This window comes from Musa acuminata, chromosome BXJ2-1 (genome assembly GCF_036884655.1).
Source record: "Musa acuminata AAA Group cultivar baxijiao chromosome BXJ2-1, Cavendish_Baxijiao_AAA, whole genome shotgun sequence".
Lineage (NCBI taxonomy): Eukaryota > Viridiplantae > Streptophyta > Magnoliopsida > Zingiberales > Musaceae > Musa > Musa acuminata.
The window spans coordinates 4,083,908-4,106,998 of NC_088338.1; the positions used below are offsets into that span (position 1 = coordinate 4,083,908).

Consider the following 23,091-nt stretch of genomic DNA (forward strand, 5'->3'; position numbering starts at 1 on the left):
TTTTTCTCTATTGGTGAAAGAGGAAGCTTAATTTATTAAACAAAACAACATACCGTAGCTGCTGAAATTAAAATTCTTCATGTAGTATAGTAATATGTAAAGTATATTGGAGTTTTCGTGTAAATGTATGGAGATGGAAATGACTTATGAAAGTCTTTACTAGTTAAAATTCATATTTACTATTCGTAAACAAAAAAATATAAATCAAACATTTGATTATTGACCGAGGTTGCGGATGCCAATTGGAGGGATATTTTTGGGTTCGGGATGCAATTGTACATTTGGTTTTTCTTTTCTAAAATTATAAAAAATAAGAATGTAATTTTAATGTTACATTAAGTATTGTCTTATATATTTTATATCTAAAACATCAATAATGTATTAGATTTACTTCAAAATTTTATCCAATATATTTACATCTTAAATATTATATTATCGGATCTAAAAAAAAAAGTTAGGCTTAATTGTCATGTCATAGCATGTCATGTTGCGTGGATATTTATAAGTCAAGCTAAAAATTTTTTCATACCACCAAACAAATTCTATAGCCTTATATCTCTTACTCTTTTAAATTTAATTGTATGGTTAAATACTCGGTGAAAGTAATAAAAATATTTTAGATATTTAAAGAATAAAAGTTTCAATTTATAATAATCATGATTAACAGAAATAACATAATTGAAAGATTTAAATATTCAAGTATATGTAAAATCTAAATCTTCTATATATATATATATATATATATATATATATATATATATATATATATTTGGAGGGGTAATGAGATTATTTTCAAACTTTGAAAGGATTGATATGTAAAACCCAAAAAATAAAAAGCCTTCTTTAATCCTTCCCGTTGGATACTCTCACCACGCACTCCACCCTCTTTAGCCGGTCATAAGAGGCGGCGGGGACGACAGGCCAACGCGCGGGAGATCCCGGTGACCAAGTTGGTGATCTTCCCCTCCTCTGCCTACTCTTCTTCCGCTTCTCTCCCCGTCGCTGGTATTTGGGATCCGTCGAATCGGTTGGGATCGGCCGATTCCTTTTTTACTGGCGGAGAAGACAGCCGATCCCGACCCGCACACAGGAAAGCATCGTCAAATCCATTCTATCTCGAGATCGTAGCATCTTCTTGAAGCATCTTCGTCTACGCCGGCAAATGGAGCACCCCGGCACTATCCGGGCTCCACCGGCCACCCCTAGGAAGAACAAGGAGGACCAGCGCGCGAAGAGGAGCGCAGCCACTAGTAGCCCTCCAGCGCCGGCGAGCTCCTCTCGGTGCACTCGCTCGCAGGCCGCCCCCGACTGGACCACCTACGAATCGCTGGTGCTCGTGGGCGAGATCGCCGCCATGGACGAGGACTGGCTCAAGGCTCTCTCCTCCTACCAGAAGTGGAAGATGATCTCCGACAACTGCGTTGCCCTGGACGTCGTTCGATCCTCTAACCAGTGCAAGCGGCGGTGGGAGTCGCTGCTCGCCGGGTACCGGAGAATCAGGGAGTGGGAAGCCAGTCACGGGGAGGGCTCCTACTGGGTTTTGGATGGCGATAGAAGGCAGCAGCTGGGGCTCCCGACTTGGTTCGACCGGGAGGTCTTTAGCTCCATGGGCGCGGTTCTTAAGCTGCAGGAGGACTGGGCGGGGCGGGGCGAGGCCGATCCAGAATATGTTGTTGATGCAGCCGGTGCTTCGGAGGACCTGCTTCTGTCGGCGGAGGCGGAAATGCTGGATGTCAATAATGCTCAGGGTATATTTACAACTTCCATTCTGGCCATTAACCTTTTCGTTTGTTTGCCGGGAAGATATAGATTTATCAATCGTGAGCATAGGTTGGCATCATACAAGTAGTTGAATTCTATATATCGCGAATGCATCATGTCATAATATACGCAATTCCAAGACTTGTTTACCAATGAAGAAAAGAAGTAATTGCTGCAAATTGCATAGGAAGAAATTCAACATATATAAACAGTTTTTCCATTGGCGTCCGTAAACATAACTGGGAAGTGGAATATTTTGTATGTATTTATTGATGCAATTTTAGATTCTCTTTTCCTCGTACTCGGTGAATCTCTGTCCAAAACGCTTGGGTAAAAGCTTGCTATATTTTGGCTATGTAGTATTTATGATGAATGACTACCAATGTGTTTTAGCTATTCATAAGTGGCAGTGTGTGCCTGTTGATGCATACTTCTGAATATCTCCATGCAGTTAACACGTTATTATGACTTACTAAGTAATTGACTTGACAAATTATAAGCTGAAAATTTTAGCTTAGCCAAAGCAATCTGCAATATTATTTAGGAGCTTCATTGCTAGTCCACCTTTTACGTAAGAATGTTATTAGTCTTATGACATCTTTTGATAAAATGCATTGTTGGACGCTAGAGAAACCAGTCAAAGTTTGCACAGGCAAAGTAAATAGCCACTCGTGCCTTGCCATGCCATATCTGTGGCACCGGCTGTCACATGTTTGTGCTTGTGCCTGGTTCTACTTATAGCCACAATTTTTTCTGCTGGTTGTTAGTTGCATGACCACTATCTTGGAATGGCAGACAACTTTGTTCAGCGGTTTATGTTAAGCTTCTCCATTTCATGCCACCCTGCATATTCTACCTCAAGGTTTTGTATGTTTCTTCTGTGCCTCCTAAAGACTAGCTGTATCCCCTTTGGAATGTCTTTTCTTTTATTATTTGTATTACCTGGTTTTGTTTATGACCAAGTGTCTTGTGCTGATCCGTAACTTGTGACCACTATCTTGGAATGGCTGACAACTTAGTTCATTACCTTTTGTTTTGCTTCTCCATTTCATGCAACTCTGCAATTTCCACCTCAAGGTTTTCTGTATTTCTTCTATGCCTCTCCTAAAGATTATTTATGTTCCCTATGGAATGTCTTCTCTTTTATTTATTCCCTACATTTTCAAGTGTTGCACCCAGCATCGATTTTTCTTTCTCGCAAATACCATCAGAACTATTAAGAAAAAGTTAAATTTCTCTACTGCTGTATATCTTTTAGCAAACTCTCATTGTATTGCTTGCTAGGTGTTGTCTTTCGCATATGGCATCTATCTCTTAAAAGGCCAAGTACTCTTCTAGGAAACTGTTCCACCTCAGTAGTAGTACATTCTGCTACTGCCATGATGAAATAGCATATGCTTGGACAAGTTCAAAATTCTAACCTCTAAAACCTTTGTCCAACAAACTTGGGACTCAAGACTATGGAGTTTGATGATTATACTCCATATATATAACCTCTCTATTTTTTTTGGTGCCATTAAGTTATTTCATGTCGAACTTTTCAGGTTCTAAGGAGAACTCAGAGGATGAGATTCAGAAGGATAGAGAAAAGACACGAGACATGGCAAGTAAGCTGCAGGAGAGTGCTCAGCAAATTCATGCCATACTAAGAGAAGAACTGGAAGATAATCTTGATCTGGATACTTCTCCAGTGGATTTGTCAAAGCCCAATGCTGCAGGGATAGAGTTTCCTAGGCGCCAAGCTGATCGGCTGATCAAAGCTTTTGGGGGGCTTGCTGACACTCTGAATCAATTCACTGAACTGATCAGATCTTCTGATTGTGAAAGCATCAAAGCCATTGACTCAATGGCATTATGAGACAATTTTCTCATAAAGTTTTGCTGCAGCAGGTCAGATCTCGCATACGGGAACAATTATGTTGTAAACTGATATATTTATAACTTGAATTGCAAGAATTCTCGTCTTTGAGCATGCTGCTTTTGTTCCTTTTGACTTGTATTAATCCTGACAGTTTTAAACTAAATTACTTGATCGAGATGTGAAGAAACTGCTATCTGTTTCTTGAAGCTTGATAATTACAGCCAAGCCAGCAGACTTTCATGAATCTCAACTGGCTTCCTGTGATATTGGCTTCTGTTTTATCTTACCTACAAATGGATTTCCTCTGCTTATTGCTCAGGCATCTATTCTCCACTGCACTAAAACCTGTGGGGGGTAATACAATTTGAAGCCCTGTCCTTTGTGAATGGCTGACCAATGTTTGGTAGTGTTTCAACATGATGAAGATTGCATGCTATTCATGTTTGTACATTGGTGATGCATGTGATTTAGTCGTGCTACATTTATGTTCTAAATGTAGGCAAGGCGCCAGCGCAGACTCGCTCTTATGGTTTTCTTGCTCTCTTATTAAGAGGTAATCCACTTGTGCAAGTCTTCAATCATTGTAGATCAAAATAGCTGATAGTATTTAACAAATTCATATGGCCTGTATTTTTAACTCTTTGTTTTGGTTCCAGTGCAGTATCCATTAAAAAATGAACTCCTCATCAAGTTCACTTTTGTCATGAGGATCTACTGGAAGTCTGATACTATACTGCAATGGGATTTATCAGCTTATCGAAGGTGATTGACAGTTATATGAATCTCTTCGACACTTCAGTTTATCATTAGAAAAATGACATGAATTTATGTACTTCAAAAATCTTATCCTCATTTGTTAACTCATCCAACTCTTTGAAGCTGATGTCTAAAATCATTTACAGAATATGGAGAGTCTTCTATAGTGTCAAACTTGTATCTTTATAGCTAATGCTTACTATGCAGCTTGTATCTTTTAGTCTCACATGCTGAAGTCAGCTATGTTTCGACCTAGAATTGGATCTGCTTATTATTTCATTCTCAACTCTTGCAAGAGGATTTCTTTTGTCATCAAATCAGAAATTGTTGATTCATCCAACTCAACAGGAGCTAAAACAGCTATGTCAATAAGGGGTTTAGCTAGTGCTGCAAATATTTTATTATGCTCTAATCTTAATAGAACCCTATATCGATGTTTAGTACAGAAATTCATGGATTAATTTACTTTTGCTGAAAATATAGCACATCCTTGTAATGCAAATCAAATAAAAGAATTAACATGTGGAAATCAACACATGCCAAGCCAACACAACATTTCCTAATTCTCCATGGATTGATATATTATACATCAGACTCTCTTTGTGCTCATCATCTTATGCTTAGCTGCCGCCTGATGCGTCCTTCCCCCGACGTGATCACCACAAACCCACCACCATACTGTGAAAAGCGTCCTCTGTCGATATATTCTTTCTTAAAATAAGCTACTGAGCAGCTATCATGTTTCGTAAACTACTTCTCCTAAATATTTACATCTAAAAAATTAGTTGAGTATTATTGCTCGACATGACTCACTTGCATCTAATATTGTGGAACAGAGGGTGATCAGATGTTAAGCCGATGTGGGGTACAATTTTGGGTACGGAAGACGGGGGCGGGGGGTGGTGTGTTGTTCTGGGAACAGCTCGATGCCTTTTTTGAAGGCACAGTTAGACGTGCCAAGTGGAACACTTGAATACCTTCTATTATCTCACCTCACCAACCAACATTTTTGTTGTATTTTTCTTGTTCCATATAATTCTATTTTTAGGCGTTCCCACGTCCACCCCTGTCTCCTCCACCACCCTCCCTTCTTCCCCCCATCGCTCAACCCCTCTCCCTCTCTCCTAAGCCATGCCATCTAAATCTGTCCTCCTTCGCGATCCTATCCATTGCACCATTGACGGCCTACGTTGCCCACCACCTGTTCGCCGCTAGGCCCCGGAGCGGCGCCATGGCCGACCAGGCCACGCCATGGCCTCTGCGGCCCCTGCTGCTCCCCTTCCCCTTCCCCCTCCCCCTCCCCCCCCTCCTCCTCCTCCTCCTCCTCTTCCTCCTCCTCGCGCCGTTTCAGGACGCCGCCGCCGATGCGGCCCGCGACGCCGACGTGCTCCTCAAGTTCAAGGAGACGCTGGCCTCCGGCGGTGGCGACGTGGCGTTGCACAACTGGGTCGCGGGATCCAGCCCGTGCAGGGCGAACGTCACGCAGTGGGCCGGCCTGCTCTGCAACCTGGACGGCAGCGTGCGTGGGCTGCAGCTGGAGAACATGAGTCTGTCCGGCGCGCTGACCACCGACGTGCTCGTGGACCTGCCGGCCCTCCGCACCCTCAGCTTCAAGAACAACAGCTTCGAGGGGTCGATCCCGGACATGTCCAAGCTCCGCGCCTTGAGGTCCCTATACCTGTCCGGGAACAAGTTCTCCGGGGCGATACCGGACGCCATGTTCTTGGGGATGCAGTGGCTGAAGAAGGTGCACCTGTCTCGGAACGCATTCACCGGGCGCATCCCGGGCTCGCTGGTGGGGGCGGCCAGGCTGCTGGAGTTGAGGCTGGACGACAACCAATTCGAGGGCCACATTCCGGACTTCCGGCAATCGGGATTGTGGCTAGTGAACGTGTCGTACAACAACCTCGAGGGCCCGATCCCCCACCGGCTCGCCAAGATGAGCCCTAATTGGTTCGAGGGTGCGTCTTCCTCCTCTGCATTTGCATAACAAGTCTTCATATGCATGCTTCGAACCAAAAGTAAGCTTTTTGGATTTGTGGCTATCTAATTACAATATTTATCCCAAAGTTCTGCATATGAATCTGTCCTCAATCATATTAGGAATGATGGTTGTATCGATCAGTTTTCTTGATTGATTAAGAACGACGAATCGAATTCAACAACAACAACAAAAAAGGATTGATTTCTCTTTTCATCTGATTAGGGTGATTAGGTGACTTCATTGGGCTTTGATCCTTCGAAAGCATCATTTGGGACAATCCATCCGATATTTATATGTTGAGAAAACAAAATCCTTTTCCTCTTCCATTTCTCAAATGATTCTGTGAAGCTTTCGTGTTTAAGACGAGAGAAAACATCACATGAACACCTTTCAGATTCATTCATAGAGTAAGCGATGCTTATCAGCTCAAACTGACGCTTTCTCACCCATGCAGGCAATGAAGATCTCTGCGGCGCACCTCTCAGCGACGCATGCGGGTCGCCTTCAACGAAGCTCTCGGCGGCGCTCATAATCGCCATCATATCGATAACCATCTCGATACTGCTAGTCGTTGCAGCGCTGATCCTTATCGCGCGGCGCCGGGAGAAGGAAGAAGAAGCACAAACAACCCAACTCCCGTCCAGTAAATCCATAAAGATCGAGCACCTGCCGGCAGACAAGCCGGATCATCGCCCAGCGCACCACGGCGGAGGGAAGAAGGTGCCCAAGGAGGAGCAGGGCAAGTTGATATTCGTGAAGGAAGGCGCGGTGAAGTTTGACATCCAAGACCTGCTCAGGGCGTCGGCCGAGGTTCTCGGCAGCGGCAACTTCGGGTCCTCTTACAAGGCCATTCTGCTGGAAGGCCCGGCCGTGGTCGTGAAGAGGTTCAAAGAGATGAACGGAGTCGGAAGAGAAGACTTCCACGAGCACATGAGGAGGCTGGGAAGGCTGTCTCACCCCAACCTTCTTCCCCTCGTGGCTTACTACTACCGCAAGGAGGAGAAACTGCTGGTCACCGACTACGTCTTCAATGGGAGCTTGGCTCACATGCTTCACGGTAAGTAAGCCCATACAGAGACCTTTCCTCGAACACGTGTTGGGCACCACGACATGACACATTTCACGTCACCCGTGCGTTCAGGCGGCCATGGGTCGAACCTTCCGCCGCTGGACTGGCCTGCGCGGCTCAAAATAATCAAAGGCGTCGCCAGAGGCCTCGCCTACCTGTACGAGGAGCTGCCGATGCTGACGGTGCCCCACGGCCACCTCAAGTCCTCCAACGTCCTCCTCGACTCCGCCTTCGAGCCCATCCTGTCGGACTACGCCCTCGTGCCGGTGATGAACAGGACCCACGCCTCGCAGATCATGGTGGCCTTCAAGTCCCCCGAGTGCGTGCAGAGCGGGAAGCCGTGCAAGAAGAGCGACGTGTGGAGCTTCGGGATACTGATGCTGGAGATACTGACGGGCAAGTTCCCGGCGAACTACCTGCGGCAGGGGAGGGTGGGCACGGATCTGGCCAGCTGGGTGAACTCGGTGGTGAGGGAGGAGTGGACGGGCGAGGTGTTCGACAGCAACATGAAGGGGACGCAGGGAGGGGAAGGGGAGATGCTGAAGCTGCTCCACATAGCCCTAGCCTGCTCCGACACGGACGCCGACAAGCGATGCGAGCTGGGGGAGGCGCTGGCCAAGATCGAAGACTTGAAGGAGTACGACGACGGCCACTCCCTGGTCGTGGGCTGACTGACACCCAACCGTTCCTACTCCGCTTTCTTTCTCGGCAAATAATATATGTATGTCTCCGTATGTATGCATGTGTGTATGTAATTGAGGGTTGCGAACGTGAGTTGGTTTGTGATATACGATGGACTTCGACAAACACTTTTGTATACCTTATTCTTCTAAGGTGGACGTCTCAGATGTTAACGGTGGCGTAGCTTCGTGCGACGTGATAGGTTCTGCTGCGCTAATTATATATGTAATTAATTAATTTAATATTTCGATTTTTTTACTTTTAAAAATTATATTGAATCTTTATAAGATAGTTAATTTTAATATTTCGATTTTTATTTTCAAAAATTATATTAAGATCTCTATATTTATAAGAGTGAAATATTTAACCTTATTACTTTAGAAAAATCTTTCATGTGAAATTATCTGTTAATCCTATATAGGAATCTTAATGTTTTACTTTCGTAAATATAGGAATCTCGATATAATTTTTTAAAATATAAAGATCAAAATATTAAAAATAGTTAATTAATTAAATTAATTTTATATTATTCAATATAGTTAATTATTTTTAGTTTTTTATTTTATATACTTTAAAAAATTATATTGGTATTCATATAATTATAAAAATAAAACATCTATATCAATTTATCCCTACGATGGTAATAAAAAAATAAAAAAAATAAAAAAAATTAATATTCAATCAGTGATGGATGACGTCGATGGTGAGAGACATGGCATCACTAGCATGGTTGTAACATCCTGATTAGTCCCACATCGAAAGTGGGTAAGACTAAGATTGGCTTATAAGGGTCTAATGAGTGTACTACTATTAACTTCAGCTTAAGCATTTTGGCCAGTGATTTAGACTAAACAAAGTTGATAGGCCAGTTAACCCATCAGGCCCGAGTCATGACAATGGTAGTTATTTAATTACCTCCGATGATGATATGATCCGTTTTAATAACGAGGTTGACCAAGGTTGAGCGGTTATTGGGATTTTAGAGTCAAAGATTCCAGAGCAGCCCGTTCATGTCGTCTTGTGACCTGAAGATAGGGTGTTAATTCATACCTTCCCCAGTTCAATATATTGACCTTAACTATGCTGCATATTTCTTCGTAATCTGTTTGTGGTTATTCCAGTACAAAATTGTTTGATGAACTTTATGACATGAAGTAAGCCCTCCTGACATCAGTGCTTTCATTTTTCCTGATTCCCAAATTTGTCTCTACGTAATGACCGACCAAAAGGAACTCAATCTTTTATATTTGACCAGTTCATGGGGTGAAGCTAACCCACATGATAAGTTATACTTTGGGTCAAGGACACGTATGCCACCACACACTACAGTTGGGTCAGGGAAGTACCCCCACACGCTAAGTCAGAATCGATACCGACGTCGGGTCAGCAAGAGGAGCACCCCCATACGCTAAGTCAGAATCCGTACCGAGACGGTAAGTCTTGTCCCGGAAGCTCAGGATGGTGCCGTCTGACGCCATCCCGCGCATCCCGGGACAATGGGCGCATAGTACCGTCTCATCCCCCGAGGATCAGCCACCACGTCGAATCCGCGTGCGACCGACCCTCGTACAATAATATAAAAACCTCTGACTGGCATCCAATTAGAGGAGAGACAAAAATAATTCAACCCACAACTGATTTACTCGTCGGAGGGGCCAAAGTTGGGAATCACCCGACGAAGGCCATTCCTGCAGGAAAGCGACCACCATCGAGCCACGAGCGTCTCAACCTGGGAATTGTCATCCAGTGTACGAAAGCGGGCTGCCAACCAGCCAGGAAACATAGAGATGTTGCTAAACGTAGACGGTACCTGGACCGAGAAATGCTGATCAACACTCCGTCGCAAGGGCCCGGCCTATCTCGACGCCCAACTCAGCAAGCAGAAGACTCCCGATATCGACTCGTGGACCGAGCCATACTGATTCACCAGTCATGATATATTTGTTCACCAACATCACACGTTATTATGTCATTAAGTCAGTTAATAATCTATTTGAGCATAAGACAGAAGAATCGAAGTATGGCATCACAAAAATACTGTAAACCTATATAAAAACAAACTAGTTCAAAAGTTAATATAAACTAATTTACCAGATTGAATTTTAAATATATATTCTTCTTTGTTTATTTGGCTTGAGTGGATCAGCTAATGGAATCTAAAATAAACACCACTAATCACCATCCTCGGCGATGACTGTGTTACGATGCTTTATAACGGTATTTTTGGACCGCGGCACGCCGAGATGATGAGAACTACGAACGTTATGACCTCAAGACACGTCAGAGCCTACTCCCTGCGGTCCCACGAAACGAGCCGCATACTGACACGTCAACAAACTGTCAACGAAAGCAAAGCGGAGGGGGGAACAGCTGAACCTGGAAGAGTCCCACGTGGCGAGAAAGCGGAAGCCAACGACATAAAAGCCGTAGCTTCCTCCAGCGACGCACTACCGACGGGTTCGTCGATTACCCTGGAAGGGGCCCACGAAAGTCATCCAGCGAAACCCTCGTTGCTACCGGTCACCGGGCAGGTACGCGAGTGGGTAACTGATAAACATATAGAGAAACGCTTTCGAGCCGTCTCTTCTTTCTACTTCGAGTTATGCGCATCGGATGGCAACCCCCAAACTTTTCCCTGCTTTTCTCCGTTGGTCGGTGCGGATCCAAATCGACATCCATTACCCGACGCCTTAAATCCCCTAAATAACCCCATCGCCCAACCTATTGCTTACCCCTTCTTCGGGCATAATAGGCTGTCTTGAGGAGAGGGGCGTTCTGGTTATTATGACCAAACGACGATGGCGTTTTAGTCGAGCCGTCCCCTTTCCCGTCCCTCCTCTTTTGTCCCTATGTCTTTTTGCATCTCTCTTTTCTTTCACTTTCCTTTTTATTGCCCACTGCATCGACGTTGTGCTGAAGCGCATCGACTTAGGGAGAAGCGCAGGCAGGCAGGCAGGCAGGCAGAGGGCGGCGCGATGAAGAAGAGCCCGTCGGAGTTGGCACTGGAGGCGTTTTTCCGGGCGGACGGCGGCGACGTCGACGAGCTGAGCTCGCCGCCTCCGCCGTCGCTGGAGGATCTCCTCCACCCCGGGTCTCTGGGCTTCGGATTCGTCGATCGGGTGAGCGCCCCCCCTCTTCCAGTGGCTTCTTGGCGGTTTCCCTTCCCCTCTCGATCTCTTCTTCGACCCTGGACTAATCCGTTTGTGCCTTCATCATCTCTGTTCTCGTCTGGCAACGGGAATCAAAGCAGGACGGCGTTTTCTGTCATTTGGCTGGTGGCGGAGGGCAGTTGCTCACCGGGGGAAGCCATGCATGGTCTCACAACCTGACGCCCAAGAACTCCAATATCTCTGCAACCATCGAGTCTCAGTCATCCATGTGTGGTATATGATCCGTTCTTTACATCTTCTTCTTGGTGATATGTCTTTCTCTGTTCATGAGAACCTTTCTGCCACTGTGCCTAAGCATTAATAGCTCAGCCTGAGAAATCAGACTGTTTTAACAACATAACTGTGTGGAGATGGGTGGACAATGAAAGAACTAGTCACCATGGAATTATCCTTTTGGTTCTACAAACACAATCAGTTTGCTCTTGAAGTATTTTGATACCAAATCCAAATTAGAGATAGCATGTACAGTCAGATTTACTTCCTTTTACAGTTTTGTTGAGCTAGGTTTTCTTACTATCAGGACTTATAATCTTCTTGATCTCCAAGAATGCTCCTCAATTCAGTCGCTGAATCCTTAACCCTGTTTTTGTTAGAGTTGAAATATAAGTCTGATCAGTTTTTATCAGCTTAAGCTTTTAGAATTAGTAGTCACTTAATTCAATACTATGTCATTGTATAAGAGAACTTAATGAAATCCTGTTGTTCTCACTCGTATCTTGCACTTCTATTCACTTGTCACTATTTTATCATCTTGTGTTACATTTTTGAATGTATTGTTCTTACATATTTCACTATGATAGACATTATATTTGAGTAAGTGTAAATTTTTCAGGCAAATTTCCCTAGTATATTCTTATAGAAACCTCAATCACCAAAAATTGAAGTAATAAAATCTTTGACCCTTTTAAGCTTTCTAAAATTCTATTCTGATCTTTTCCACTCTAAATCATTTATTAATGACCCAATCAAGATATATGCTTCCTTTGTAAGTAACCTATCTTTTACTCATTCTTTACAGCTTTTTGAACGTCATTAAGGTTTGAAGAACTGAATCATTTTAGATCTTGGTAGTTTGATTGAATGGTTCTTGAAAGTTTGTCAACATGAACGGTCAGAGAATAAATTTTATTAGAATTTCTATGAGAGAAGGAAATGGTGAGGATGAGAAGAAAAAAAGGTATAAAGGACATGCATCCCCTTGTTTGCTGTAAATATATCCCTTTAGTGTGAATAATATTATGATGGAAAAATTTCTGATTCACTGATTTTAGGGGCCAAAAATACACAGAAAAGCTCCCTATCAGGTGGACCAAGCTCATTAGTGCCAGAAATTGCGCATAACTATTTAGTACCCAGTTCCAATCTGAGAGCATAAGTCGTCAGAATTTGAATTTCATTTGTTATTTAATAGATAAAAGTTGTTTAGTTTCTTTTATTTCAACTAAATTTAATTGAGTTTCTTAAAAATAGTTCAGTTGAATTGATATGAAGAAAGCAGCCCATTGTTATGAAGAAGATTTGTGCATGAAATAAGTTCGTGGTTGTAAAAGGACATTTCAGCTGTACCACTCTTACTAATTGTAGGTGTACATCTGTGAATCCATTTTTTTTTCAATTTTGGAATCATGAATTCTGTTCCTTGGAATTAACTTCTGGAAAACTCATCACTTCAATGGTGGCGATTCGATTTCTGAAACTTAGTTTTCTGCTATCCAAGTTCCGAGCAAACTAAAATTCTTGCTTCTCCTTTTCAATTCTATTTTAGCTGAGACACCAACTTCATCTCATAAGCCTACAGCAAAAGTTAGTCAAACTCTTGGAGGAACAAGTGGGTCTGAGCAATCAGATGAGGAGTCCTTAGAGACAGAGGGTGGGCAATACGAACAAAGCACAGATGTCATAGACAACAAGCGGATACGAAGGTACATCAAACAGCATGATTTCCTTGGATCTTCTATCTGGTCTTCCTATTAATTTTCCATAATAATAAAAAGAGGAAAAATAAACCAATTGTTCAACCAGTGCACTTTCTGGAAAGCAAAAATAAAGAAAGACAGACAGATGGTTAAGCTGATTGAAGTCCAAAATATTCTATTCTCTAGCAGACAATTAGCTGCAATGTTCCTGTTGGTAATAAATCTATAAAATCATGGCTTTTTCAATGTTAGAATCTGCTTATATTTCTTTCTTTGTTGTATGTCGTCTCATGACTCATTGAAAGAAAACGGTTTTCCTTGCATTTTCCTTGACTAGAACTCAACCTAATACTTCATTTAGTAGCTCTTACTTAGAACATGGAAGATGTAGGAAAGAATAATTTATTGTTCATCATGTTCATAATTTTATTTTGCTCTTAAGGATGGCGTCGAATCGGGAATCTGCTAGGCGATCAAGAAAGAGAAAGCAAGCCCACTTAGCTGATCTCGAGTTGCAGGTAAATTATGTGCCACACTTTTGTTTGTTAAATAATAGCACTGATTAAATAAATTGGCTTCATGCTCCAAATTGGGTGTTTTGTATAAATGCCAAAACACCTTCACATATTCTTTTTTTTTTTTCTCTTTAGCAGCAAGTTTTTCATATCAGGAATAAGAGTATACATAAAGGAGCACATGACAAATGGAATCATAGAAATATATTATATATGCAAGTCAGCTAACTACCAATGCAATCTGTCATCTGCTCATTGCCTGTCCAAATTATGCCTGAGTGGAATTTCTAAAAGAATGTATGGATATACCATTTATTCTCCAAATTCTGCATGATGAACAATGTGTTCCATGATTCAATGCCATCATTTTCCCCATACAAACCTGTCTTAACTCCTTCCGGTCACTATTGGCACATTGAATGAATTAAAAAAAAAAAAGCTGCAGAAAATCCAAAGATTTCCTTCATCCATGCTAAATGTTTGGAAATCCTCAAGAATTATCTTCTTCTTTTTTTTTCATTTGTTATAATGTTACAGGTACTTGTGATATTCTAATATCGAAACATCTGTTAAAAACTGCTTAGTGGAAATCTCAGTCATATAAAAAGAAAGGAAATCATTTCTAGTAATCACAATGTGTATGTTCAGAATGAAAGCCAAGTTATCCAGTTTATCCACTTCAAACTTTCAGTTTTTCTTGCCCATGTCGTTTGTCAGGTGGATCAGCTCCGAGGAGAAAATGAGTCCCTATTCAAGCAACTAACCGATGCCAGTGATGAATTCACTGAAGCAGTCACAAATCATCGCATTCTCAAGTCAAATGTGGAAGCGTTGAGAATCAAGGTAATCTTTCTTTGTTAGATTGCAAAGCAAATCATGAACTCCAGTTACTTCCCAGAGCTTATAACAGACAAGAACAATGTTTTGCCAAACCATTTCAGGTGAAGATGGCAGAAGACTTGGTCACCGGAGGTGCTTTGGCTTGCGGTCTCGACCATCTCCTCCAGACCAACATTGGATCACCCCAGTTCCTGAATCCTCAGCAACCATCCCGGGCATCCCCAGATTTCCTCTCGGCCATCCAAGTCCAAGCAGATGATCCTGGTTACGTTGGCACTCCATGTGCTGGACAATTCCAGAATACAGGGATGGGAAATAATGATGCAGAGAATGCAGACATCTTGCCTGGACTGAACCAGACTTCGCCATTGCAGAGCATTACAAACATGGATAACCATCGCATTAGGATTCCAAGGGAAGTAGCAGGCTGTGGAGCTGACATCTGGCCATGCAAAACCAACAGAGACTGAGTGCCGAAGTAGCATCCTAGATTTCACGTAAGACCACATAATTTAGAGAGGATTAGTTTGCCGGTTTTAATATTGGGCTCGACTCCTGTAATCGACTTTAAGTTACATATGCGTAGACCTTTTATATTTGCTCATGATTTTCATATAATTCATCTGTTTTGTTTTGTTATATTGATATATATACACACACACATTATTTAAAAAGACACGAAAGCTCCAACATTTCATAACGTAAGTAGGCACATACGTGACTGACATCCATTTCCAAGTAAGGCTTTTGGATTTTGACATAGTAGATTTTATATAATTTCTTATGATTTTACATAATTTGGATTTTTTACATGACACTATCCGTGCTTCAATAAAAGCTATATGGTGAATTGTCATAAAAAGTTTCTACTTTTAAATTTTTTTTAAAGTATCTTTACTTAATTTTTTTTTTAAATAACGTCTCTAGTTATGTAAAAAGGTTGTTTTATCTTCTTTTCGTTGATCCCATTGTTATTGCCTTTGCTTATCTCATCGGCTTAGATGTTGCATGCTTCGCTTACTAGCTGTTGATGAACTGATGCGCTATAGCTTATGAGTGAGCACGGCCTGGTCCACTGGTCGATGTTGGAAGTCTTCGACCGACGCCGAGATCGGTCATGCCCTCAGGACGGGGTGTTGGTGCCAGAATGTTGATTGGCGTCTCTCGGTCGGGATGTTGGTTGGTGGCTCTCGGTCGGGATGCTGGTTGGTGGTTCTTGGTCGGAACGTTGGTTGGCAGCTCTTCGTTGGGATGCTCGTGGCTCGGGGGGTGGTCACTCTTCTGCACAGACAGCCCTCGTTGGGTGGTTACCGATTTTGGCCCCTCAACGAGTAAGTCAGTGCTTGGTTGATTTGTTTTTACCTTCCCTTGGACCATATGCCGGCTAGGAATTTTTATACTACTGTACGAGGATTGACCGTACGTGGGTTTTGCATAACGGTCGATCCTCAAGAGACGAGATGGTACCTTTGTACGGTCGTCATCCCGGAAAGCGTGGAACGACGTCATATAACACCTTCCCGAGTTTTTCGGGATGGGACGTACTAAGGAACATCTTGGTACGAATTTTGACTTGACATGTGAGAATGCTCCTTTTATTGACCTAGCGAGAGCGTGACATGACATTAATTATGACTTGACTCGAACCCAAAATATATCTTATCACTATCATTCGCCTTCTTGCTCCCTCGTGACAAACTACAAAGAGCACGAGTCAATCTTTTTCCTTTCTCATTTATGATCGATGAGACAGAAAAAAATCCCTTGCCCTTTTCACGAGTGACGATAAGGGCATGTAAAGGTTGTAAACAATCATTCAGAGTGATGGTCAAATAAAAGAAAATCGATCATTTTAAAGAAAAGGATTATATTTCAAAACATTTTAATCTAGCGGTGCTTCCCGAATTCGTCCATGTATATATATACATACTGGAGAGGCGAATGATGATGGCGAACGGTGGTGAGCGCGACGACAGTGGCCCACTGCTCGAATTCACCTCTCCTCTTTCTGCTGCCGCCATGTATCCAGGATCAGCGAAGAAGCGCCAAAGGGATTGCTCTTCTCTCCCTTGTTTCCTTTCTCTCCTTGAACCCTATTTACGGGGAGAGGAGGAATACCGAGTTCGGCAAGTAGCTGAACCCTTTCTCCGGTTTCTTTCGCCTTTCTGTTTCCCTTCCTGATGGTTATTAGGCCGGATCGTTCTATGATGGTGTGAAGTGATTCCGGATCTCTCTCGCTACGTTCCGTTGACGTGATCCTTCTTGTAGGACTCTAAGAGGCAAGAGTCGGTGGAGAAGCGTGAGATTGTGAAGCAGTCGGGAAAGAATCCGCTTAATCCTAAACCAAACAATGGGCGTTTACCATCTTCCGCAGGTAATTTTTCCTACCCCTCTCTTCTATGTTATTTGCCCTAAATCTCTAGGATTATGCTGCTCAATCCTGTTTGTTCTGGTTTGTGGATGAGAACGAATCGAACTGGATGATGTGGGAGGAGAATTTTCCAAATCATAACACAACTTCTTATGCTGAACCTTAAAATTTCAGCCAATGTAGGTTTCCGATTGTCGATTTAATTGGATTCATGGTAGTGTTGTCTTAAATCTCTCAATGCTTTCCCCCACAAGAATGACACGAATTCGTGTTCTTACCTTGTGTGTATTTGATTTAGACCCAATGTGGTCTTGCTGTGTACTTACTTCGATAACTTTACTTGTATCTTTAATTTCCCATAAAGAATTGAGTTTCATAGATGGAATTCTTAAAAATTGCCACTTGGTTGTGTTAGTTGTAATCACTCAAATCATTTCATGTGAATTGGTGCAGCATAAGTCTTGGTAATTGATCTATTTATATCCATTAGAAAAGCATTTTTTCTGTTGACCTGGAAACTCCCATGTACTTTGGGACATTCTCAAAGACTTTCTGGTATCAATGGAATGATCTTTGAATGTTAATGGGGTAAGTATTAGGTGCATAAAACTCTTTCAAATGCTTCTTTGTTTACTTGCTTTGGGGGTTGTATTAAGGATCCACTTTAGTTCTTGCTTTTATACATTGATAGTTAACCAACTTATTGGGCATAGACAAGAATCTCATGGTATGTGTTGTTTGTAAAAAATTATCTTGGTTGACAAGAGTTTAGTTAAATTTATTTTAAACTTGAGTCGTAGAGGCAAAACCTTAAACATTAAGGGCCAATTAAGGGTCCTAACAAAAAGTATAGTAGACGGAGTGACAAAAAAGCTTTTGAAATAAAAGTTTTAGGTACTATTATTCAACAAGGGAAAGAGATTGATGAAAAATATTATTTAGAGAGTAAAGTATGAAGGGACTCAACATTTTGTATGATCATCTGACTTTTATATAATTAAAAAATAAATAAAAAATATTTGTTAGGCTTATAACGTCCTTGTTAAATAAAATTCAGACTTAACAAGTTAAATAGATCAATTATCCTATCAAGTCAGATCGTGACAAATGGCATCGGAGGCAACATAATATTGGACATGGTTAAAGTAGGATAGAGCTGTATGTCACCGCTAGGTTAAATCTCACAAGTACTCTGCTAAAATTTAATTTGAGTTTTGCTCGATTTACATCACATTTTGGTCGGTTATCAAATCTTAATAGATAAAATAAAGAAGAATCATCTAAGATTATATAAATATGTTTGTGTAGCTCAACCCAAATAGTTGGCATCGTGCAACTTATTGTTAATGTTATTGTCCATATACTACTAGAAGGCACACAGTTGTCACAAACATGTTATATTATGATGATTTGAACCGACACTTCACATTTGTTCTGTAAATGCACAACGTCACATGCAAGATTAGTTTAGTAATGCGCAAACATGTACATCAACCTTCCTTGGTCCCGACTATGCCATGGGCTGTTATTTTTCTTATAGCTTTCATGTCGAGTTGGTTGTCCAAGAACAGAGCCACAAAACAGGAGTACATTAAGTTATGTACTTAGCTACGTTAAAGTTTTGATGTATCTATTGGTGTTTCATAATTGCGTCAAATGTAAACTATGATGTCAAATGTTGTGATCACAGTACTAGTTGTACTATATATGGATTTGAATTTGGGGTGGTTTTAAAGCAATATGCACAAAAGGTTGCATTGTTGTGATGAGAGTGTTGGGTGGATATATGAAGCACCAGGAAAAACTAGCAAAAAATATCATTTATGAATAGTTAGGCATAATTTTGATAAATCATAAAATGTAAAAGAATTGTAAAGATATGTGAATATTCTCAAGAGACATACATGTGATTAGACAAGATGAGACTTTTTTATTTTTAGAATGTTAACTAGTTTAGCTGGTAAAAATTTTAGATATTAATAGCAATGTCGTAGATAATCCTTCTCAACATTTTTAACATTCATAAATACGAGGTTTTGTATTCTTACTGTTGAGTTACAACCTTAGCTTAACTTTATAGTTTCTAGGCCCAAGTGCCCTCTAGCCTACCCACTCGATCTTTCTCTTCTTTTAGTCTGTGATTGGGAAGTTACAGCATTGGCAGGTAAGCAACGATTACCAGATGTTAAACCGCATTCACCAGGCAGTTTCTAAGCTGTTAAGATGTGATCAACGTACCGAAACACTTGTATCAAACTTTGCCATCCCATTTTCCATTGGCATGTTCAAGCTGGATGTTTTTTTAATTATATCGAACTATTGGAACTTGAGACGTTACGTAACAATGATCTCAAAGACAAACGTGTTAGTGTTGGTATAATTGTCTGTAATTTTGAGATATTCCTGATTATTATTGGCCTTCATAGCGTGGACGGATAAAATCTTACTCCTGCTATGTGCTAGCTATTCAAATTGTTGACTTAATTGGCTGGACCCACCCCGATAGCCTTCTATAAAATAGGCATTGGACTTTTAATTAAAGAACATGAGATATTGATTCAGTCTCCTTGCAACCCTTAAAGAGTATATGTAACATAAGCCTGTATGTGTTGATAGCACTTGCAGGAGACGAGGCTTTTTAGAAGATGTCTTCGTCATGCAGGACTGATACGTGCCGGTGGATCCCACTTCCTCTTTCTTTTATGGCCTGAGATGTGCCACATCAGCTGGTCGATAAGGGTGTTCCCGTTTTGCGCCTCCGGCACGTGAGCCGTCAATTTTTGGTTGGCCGTCCACCCCGGCGGTCTCGTTGAAGCCTCCCCCTTCTCGCTACTGATAGCGTCACCGGTAGCGGTTTGCTTACCCCTGCGAGGGTTCGCGACGTTACCGTCTCCCCCTCCTTGGCGTTCGTCGCCTCGCTGGCGGACAGCAAAACTTTGGCGGTGGAAGGTCCTGCTGCGAGTTGTAAGCCGTTTTCTACCCCCATCCCCGCCCCCCCCCCCTTTCGAGTACCCCGAAATCTACCCCGCTTACGGCGTATGCCACGGCGGGCCCCGCGGGCACCTGTTGGTGGCGCGCGGTATGCGTGAGCTTAGTGCACGTGGGATCGAAAGATTTTTTTTTTTGCCTCCTGTGCCAGCTCTTAGCGCTTCCTTTGGGCCCCGTCGTCCTTCACGAGTTGAGATAAATAAAATGAAACCTTGCCCGCATGACATTCGAACAAATGAAACTTCCACCTTCAACTCAACCCAACCTCACCCTGACGAGGACGGAAAAGAGCCACACCAATGGCCGCCACGTGTCCCATCAACCCGGACCGTGACAAGCGGGCCGGTCACCGTCCCGGTCAGCCCGATGGGCCCCGTCTCCGTCGCTCGATCGCGCCACATTCGTGAACCGACGGTCGAGACGCTGCCCGGCTCGCCCTCGGGGCAGATCTCCTCGCCTTTAAGAGGCGCAGCAACCCAGTCCTTACCTCCTCGCCCAAGCCGAGGGTTGTCCTCCCAACCTCGACGCAACCCTCGTCGTCGTCCTTCTCCCTCACCCTTCCATTTCCCGGCCGCCGCTACTGCGGCTGGTGCCTTCGGCCTACGGCCACGGACCCCACACCCAGCCTCGACCTCCGATGATTACCCCCTTCCTCCCGGCGCCGGAACGATAAGAACTCGCTGGATCCCGGCCGATCCGAGGTCCACACCCGCCGTTGATGGCGTCGGCGCTCCTCGCGAGCAGCAATGAGCCATGCTGGGGAGAACCGAAGGTTTATATGAGGGAGAACCCCATTTCTAACCCTAACCCTAGACCCTGCCCCAACCTGTTTCCCAGCGGCCATGCCGGCGGACGGGCGGACCAATTTCGGGCCATGGATCTGGAGGAGGTGCCGCCGGCCACCTCCGCTCCCGCCGTGTCTGACAATTCCTCTTCGTTCAACCGAAGACCTACCGGCCTCAACCAGCGGGGAAATCCCGGTGCCGGCGTCGGCGGCAATTATGTGACCTTCAGCATCTCCACCTGCTCGAAGATGGAGCTGAGAGAGCTCAAGCGGCGGCTGGTCTTTGAGCTCGACCAGGTCCAGAGCCTCATGAGCCGGATCCAGTCGAGGGAGATGCACTCCGCAACCCGATCTGCCGGATTTGGTGCGTCATCAGATTTCTTCTCGGCCTCGGCCTCGGCCGAGGGGACCAGGGTTTCCGGCGACAAGGCGACCTTACCTGTGGTCTCCCCAAGAAGCCCGAAGCTTCCGGAGTTGGAGAAGCTCCTGGCGGCCATGATGAAGAAGTGCGGCCATATCTTGTCGAAACTGATGAAGCACAAGAAGAGCGTTTGGTTCAACTCGCCGGTGGACGTCGTCGGGATGGGCCTCCATGACTATCACCAGATCATCAAGAGCCCGATGGACCTTGGGACGGTGAAGAAGAAGCTCAATGATGGCCTCTACCCGTCACCATTGGAGTTCGCATCTGACATCCGATTAACCTTCAACAACGCCTTGCTTTACAATCCGAAGGGGCATGAGGTGCACAAGCTCGCCGACCAGTTCCTTCGACACTTTGAGGGGCTGTTTAGGCCTGTCTACCAGGCGTACGAGAAGCAGCGAAGCACCATGAAGCGTGAGGAGGTTCCTGATCCGCCGCCGCCACCGTCGCCGATCCCAGAAATCCCATCACCGGTGCCGGTTTCTCCTCCTGTGATTCATCCGCAGAACCAGCCACAGCCGCTGCAGCAGCAACCAAATGTCGTGCGGACGACGCCGGGAAAGCTGCCGAAGCCCAAGGCGAAGGACCCCGACAAGAGGCCAATGAGCTTCCACGAGAAGCATAGGCTGAGCGAGGGGTTGCAGAGCCTGCCGCCGGAGAGAATGGCTCACGTTCTGCACATTGTGAGGAAGGGCAACGTGGACGCGATGCAGAGCGGGGATGAGATCGAGTTGGACATCGATGCGTTAGACACGGAGACCCTTTGGGCGCTCGATCGATTCTTGTGCAATTGCAAGAAGCTGATGAGCAAGATGAAGAGGCAGGAAGCAATTGCGAGCGGGCTGTTGTCCGCTGGCCATTCTGTGGTCGCTGCCCCTGCCCTGATTCCAGATGAAGGCGGTGGTGGTGGTGAGCGGGTAATGACGAGGATACCTTCTGCTCAATTCCAATGCGTGTCTTGGTGAATGCTTTTGCTCATACCATTGTCACCTCTCTTTGCAGTCTCCAGTGTTTGACGACGAAACGCCTGAAGCAGTTGCAGCGAAGAAGAGCAAGAAAGGAGACACAGCTGAGGAAGACGTCGACATCGGCGACGAATTGCCCGCCATTACTTATCCTTCGTTGGAAATCCAGAAGGATACTGGCAATGACAGCTCCTCTAGCAGCTCCGGCAGTGATTCTTCTTCGGCGAGCGGTATATCCAGAAGCCGCAGTGCATCTTATTACGTTCAACGTCCGCCATTGTTGTTAACTCTTCCTGTTGCTAATTCTTTGCTGGTGCAGACTCCGATTCAGCGAGCTCCTCAGACGGCGATTCTGACGACAACGAAGACTAACAAGGCTGGTGATGTGACGGTGGTAGACAAGGGGGGCACGGCAGGGGGTGGAGGAGAGGGGAGAATTGAGGTGTGTTTCTATGTTTGTTTGTTTGTTTGTTGTTCCTTCCCCTCCTCTTAAGGTGTGACTTAGGTGGTAGGAGTGGATGGACAGGTGTAGCATATGTAAAAAGCGAAGTAGAAAGTGACAAAGAGTAGTGCAGGTGATGATGCTTTTGGCTTCATATGATTTTTCACTAAATTGGTCATGGGGCCTTTTGGGAATTCCGTGGTGGCTCCTTAATGGTGCATTCTCTCCATCGTTTTGGTCTCGTGGGCACTGTTAATCATGTCTATCTACGCCTTTTCCTCTTCATAGCTCGTTTCGTTTAGGTCTCTAATACGCCCCTGTTGGCAATCATCAAATCTTGGTTCCGTAGCTCATTCAGTGTTTGGTTTCTATCATGTGACACCCGAGCTGGTCTGTGACATTAGTAGTGATTATATATATGCTGCATTCAGCAAAGCAACGTGTCATCCAAAGTGTCTTCAGGAGTTTGCAAATGGTTGCCAATACTTGGAAGTCATGAAGCATTTTTGTTGTATGAGGATTTAATTTAAGGGCAAAATTCTCTCTACAGGCCAATATTGTCAT

General features: G+C 43.8%; 4 protein-coding genes across 8 annotated transcripts; all 4 read left to right on the top strand.

The window, feature by feature from the left end:
• Positions 1-868: 868 nt before the first annotated feature.
• LOC103984802 (trihelix transcription factor ASR3) lies at positions 869-4,604 on the top strand. 4 transcript variants are annotated; one of them, XR_001977177.2, is made up of 4 exons: positions 869-1,748; positions 3,306-3,651; positions 4,122-4,175; positions 4,279-4,604. XR_001977177.2 is itself a non-coding variant. In XM_065092382.1 (3 exons), exons 1-2 carry the CDS (start codon positions 1,163-1,165, stop codon positions 3,617-3,619), a joined length of 900 nt encoding a protein of 299 aa, XP_064948454.1. In that variant the 5' UTR covers positions 869-1,162; the 3' UTR covers positions 3,620-3,651; positions 4,122-4,604. The 4 variants fall into 4 exon arrangements, 2 of the variants coding, with proteins under 2 accessions (XP_064948454.1, XP_009400641.2); XR_671669.3 differs by having other exon boundaries at positions 4,284-4,604; XM_065092382.1 differs by having other exon boundaries at positions 4,122-4,604.
• A 790-nt stretch (positions 4,605-5,394) lies between these two features.
• LOC103989304 (pollen receptor-like kinase 1) lies at positions 5,395-8,291 on the top strand. Its single transcript, XM_009408113.3, has 3 exons — positions 5,395-6,339; positions 6,817-7,419; positions 7,504-8,291. Exons 1-3 carry the CDS (start codon positions 5,610-5,612, stop codon positions 8,100-8,102), a joined length of 1,932 nt encoding a protein of 643 aa, XP_009406388.3. The 5' UTR covers positions 5,395-5,609; the 3' UTR covers positions 8,103-8,291.
• Positions 8,292-10,988: 2,697 nt separating this feature from the next.
• On the top strand, positions 10,989-15,192 carry LOC135598509 (bZIP transcription factor RISBZ4-like). Of its 2 annotated transcripts, none has more exons than XM_065092384.1 (6): positions 10,989-11,231; positions 11,360-11,495; positions 13,048-13,204; positions 13,641-13,716; positions 14,431-14,556; positions 14,655-15,192. In XM_065092384.1, the coding sequence occupies exons 1-6, from the start codon at positions 11,088-11,090 to the stop codon at positions 15,021-15,023; spliced, it is 1,008 nt and encodes a 335-aa protein (XP_064948456.1). In that variant the 5' UTR covers positions 10,989-11,087; the 3' UTR covers positions 15,024-15,192. The 2 variants fall into 2 exon arrangements, with proteins under 2 accessions (XP_064948456.1, XP_064948457.1); XM_065092385.1 differs by having other exon boundaries at positions 11,363-11,495.
• A 5,195-nt stretch (positions 15,193-20,387) lies between these two features.
• On the top strand, positions 20,388-22,812 carry LOC103984773 (transcription factor GTE7). The gene is made up of 3 exons (XM_009402336.3): positions 20,388-22,037; positions 22,123-22,315; positions 22,405-22,812. The coding sequence occupies exons 1-3, from the start codon at positions 20,631-20,633 to the stop codon at positions 22,455-22,457; spliced, it is 1,653 nt and encodes a 550-aa protein (XP_009400611.2). The 5' UTR covers positions 20,388-20,630; the 3' UTR covers positions 22,458-22,812.
• Positions 22,813-23,091: the final 279 nt, after the last annotated feature.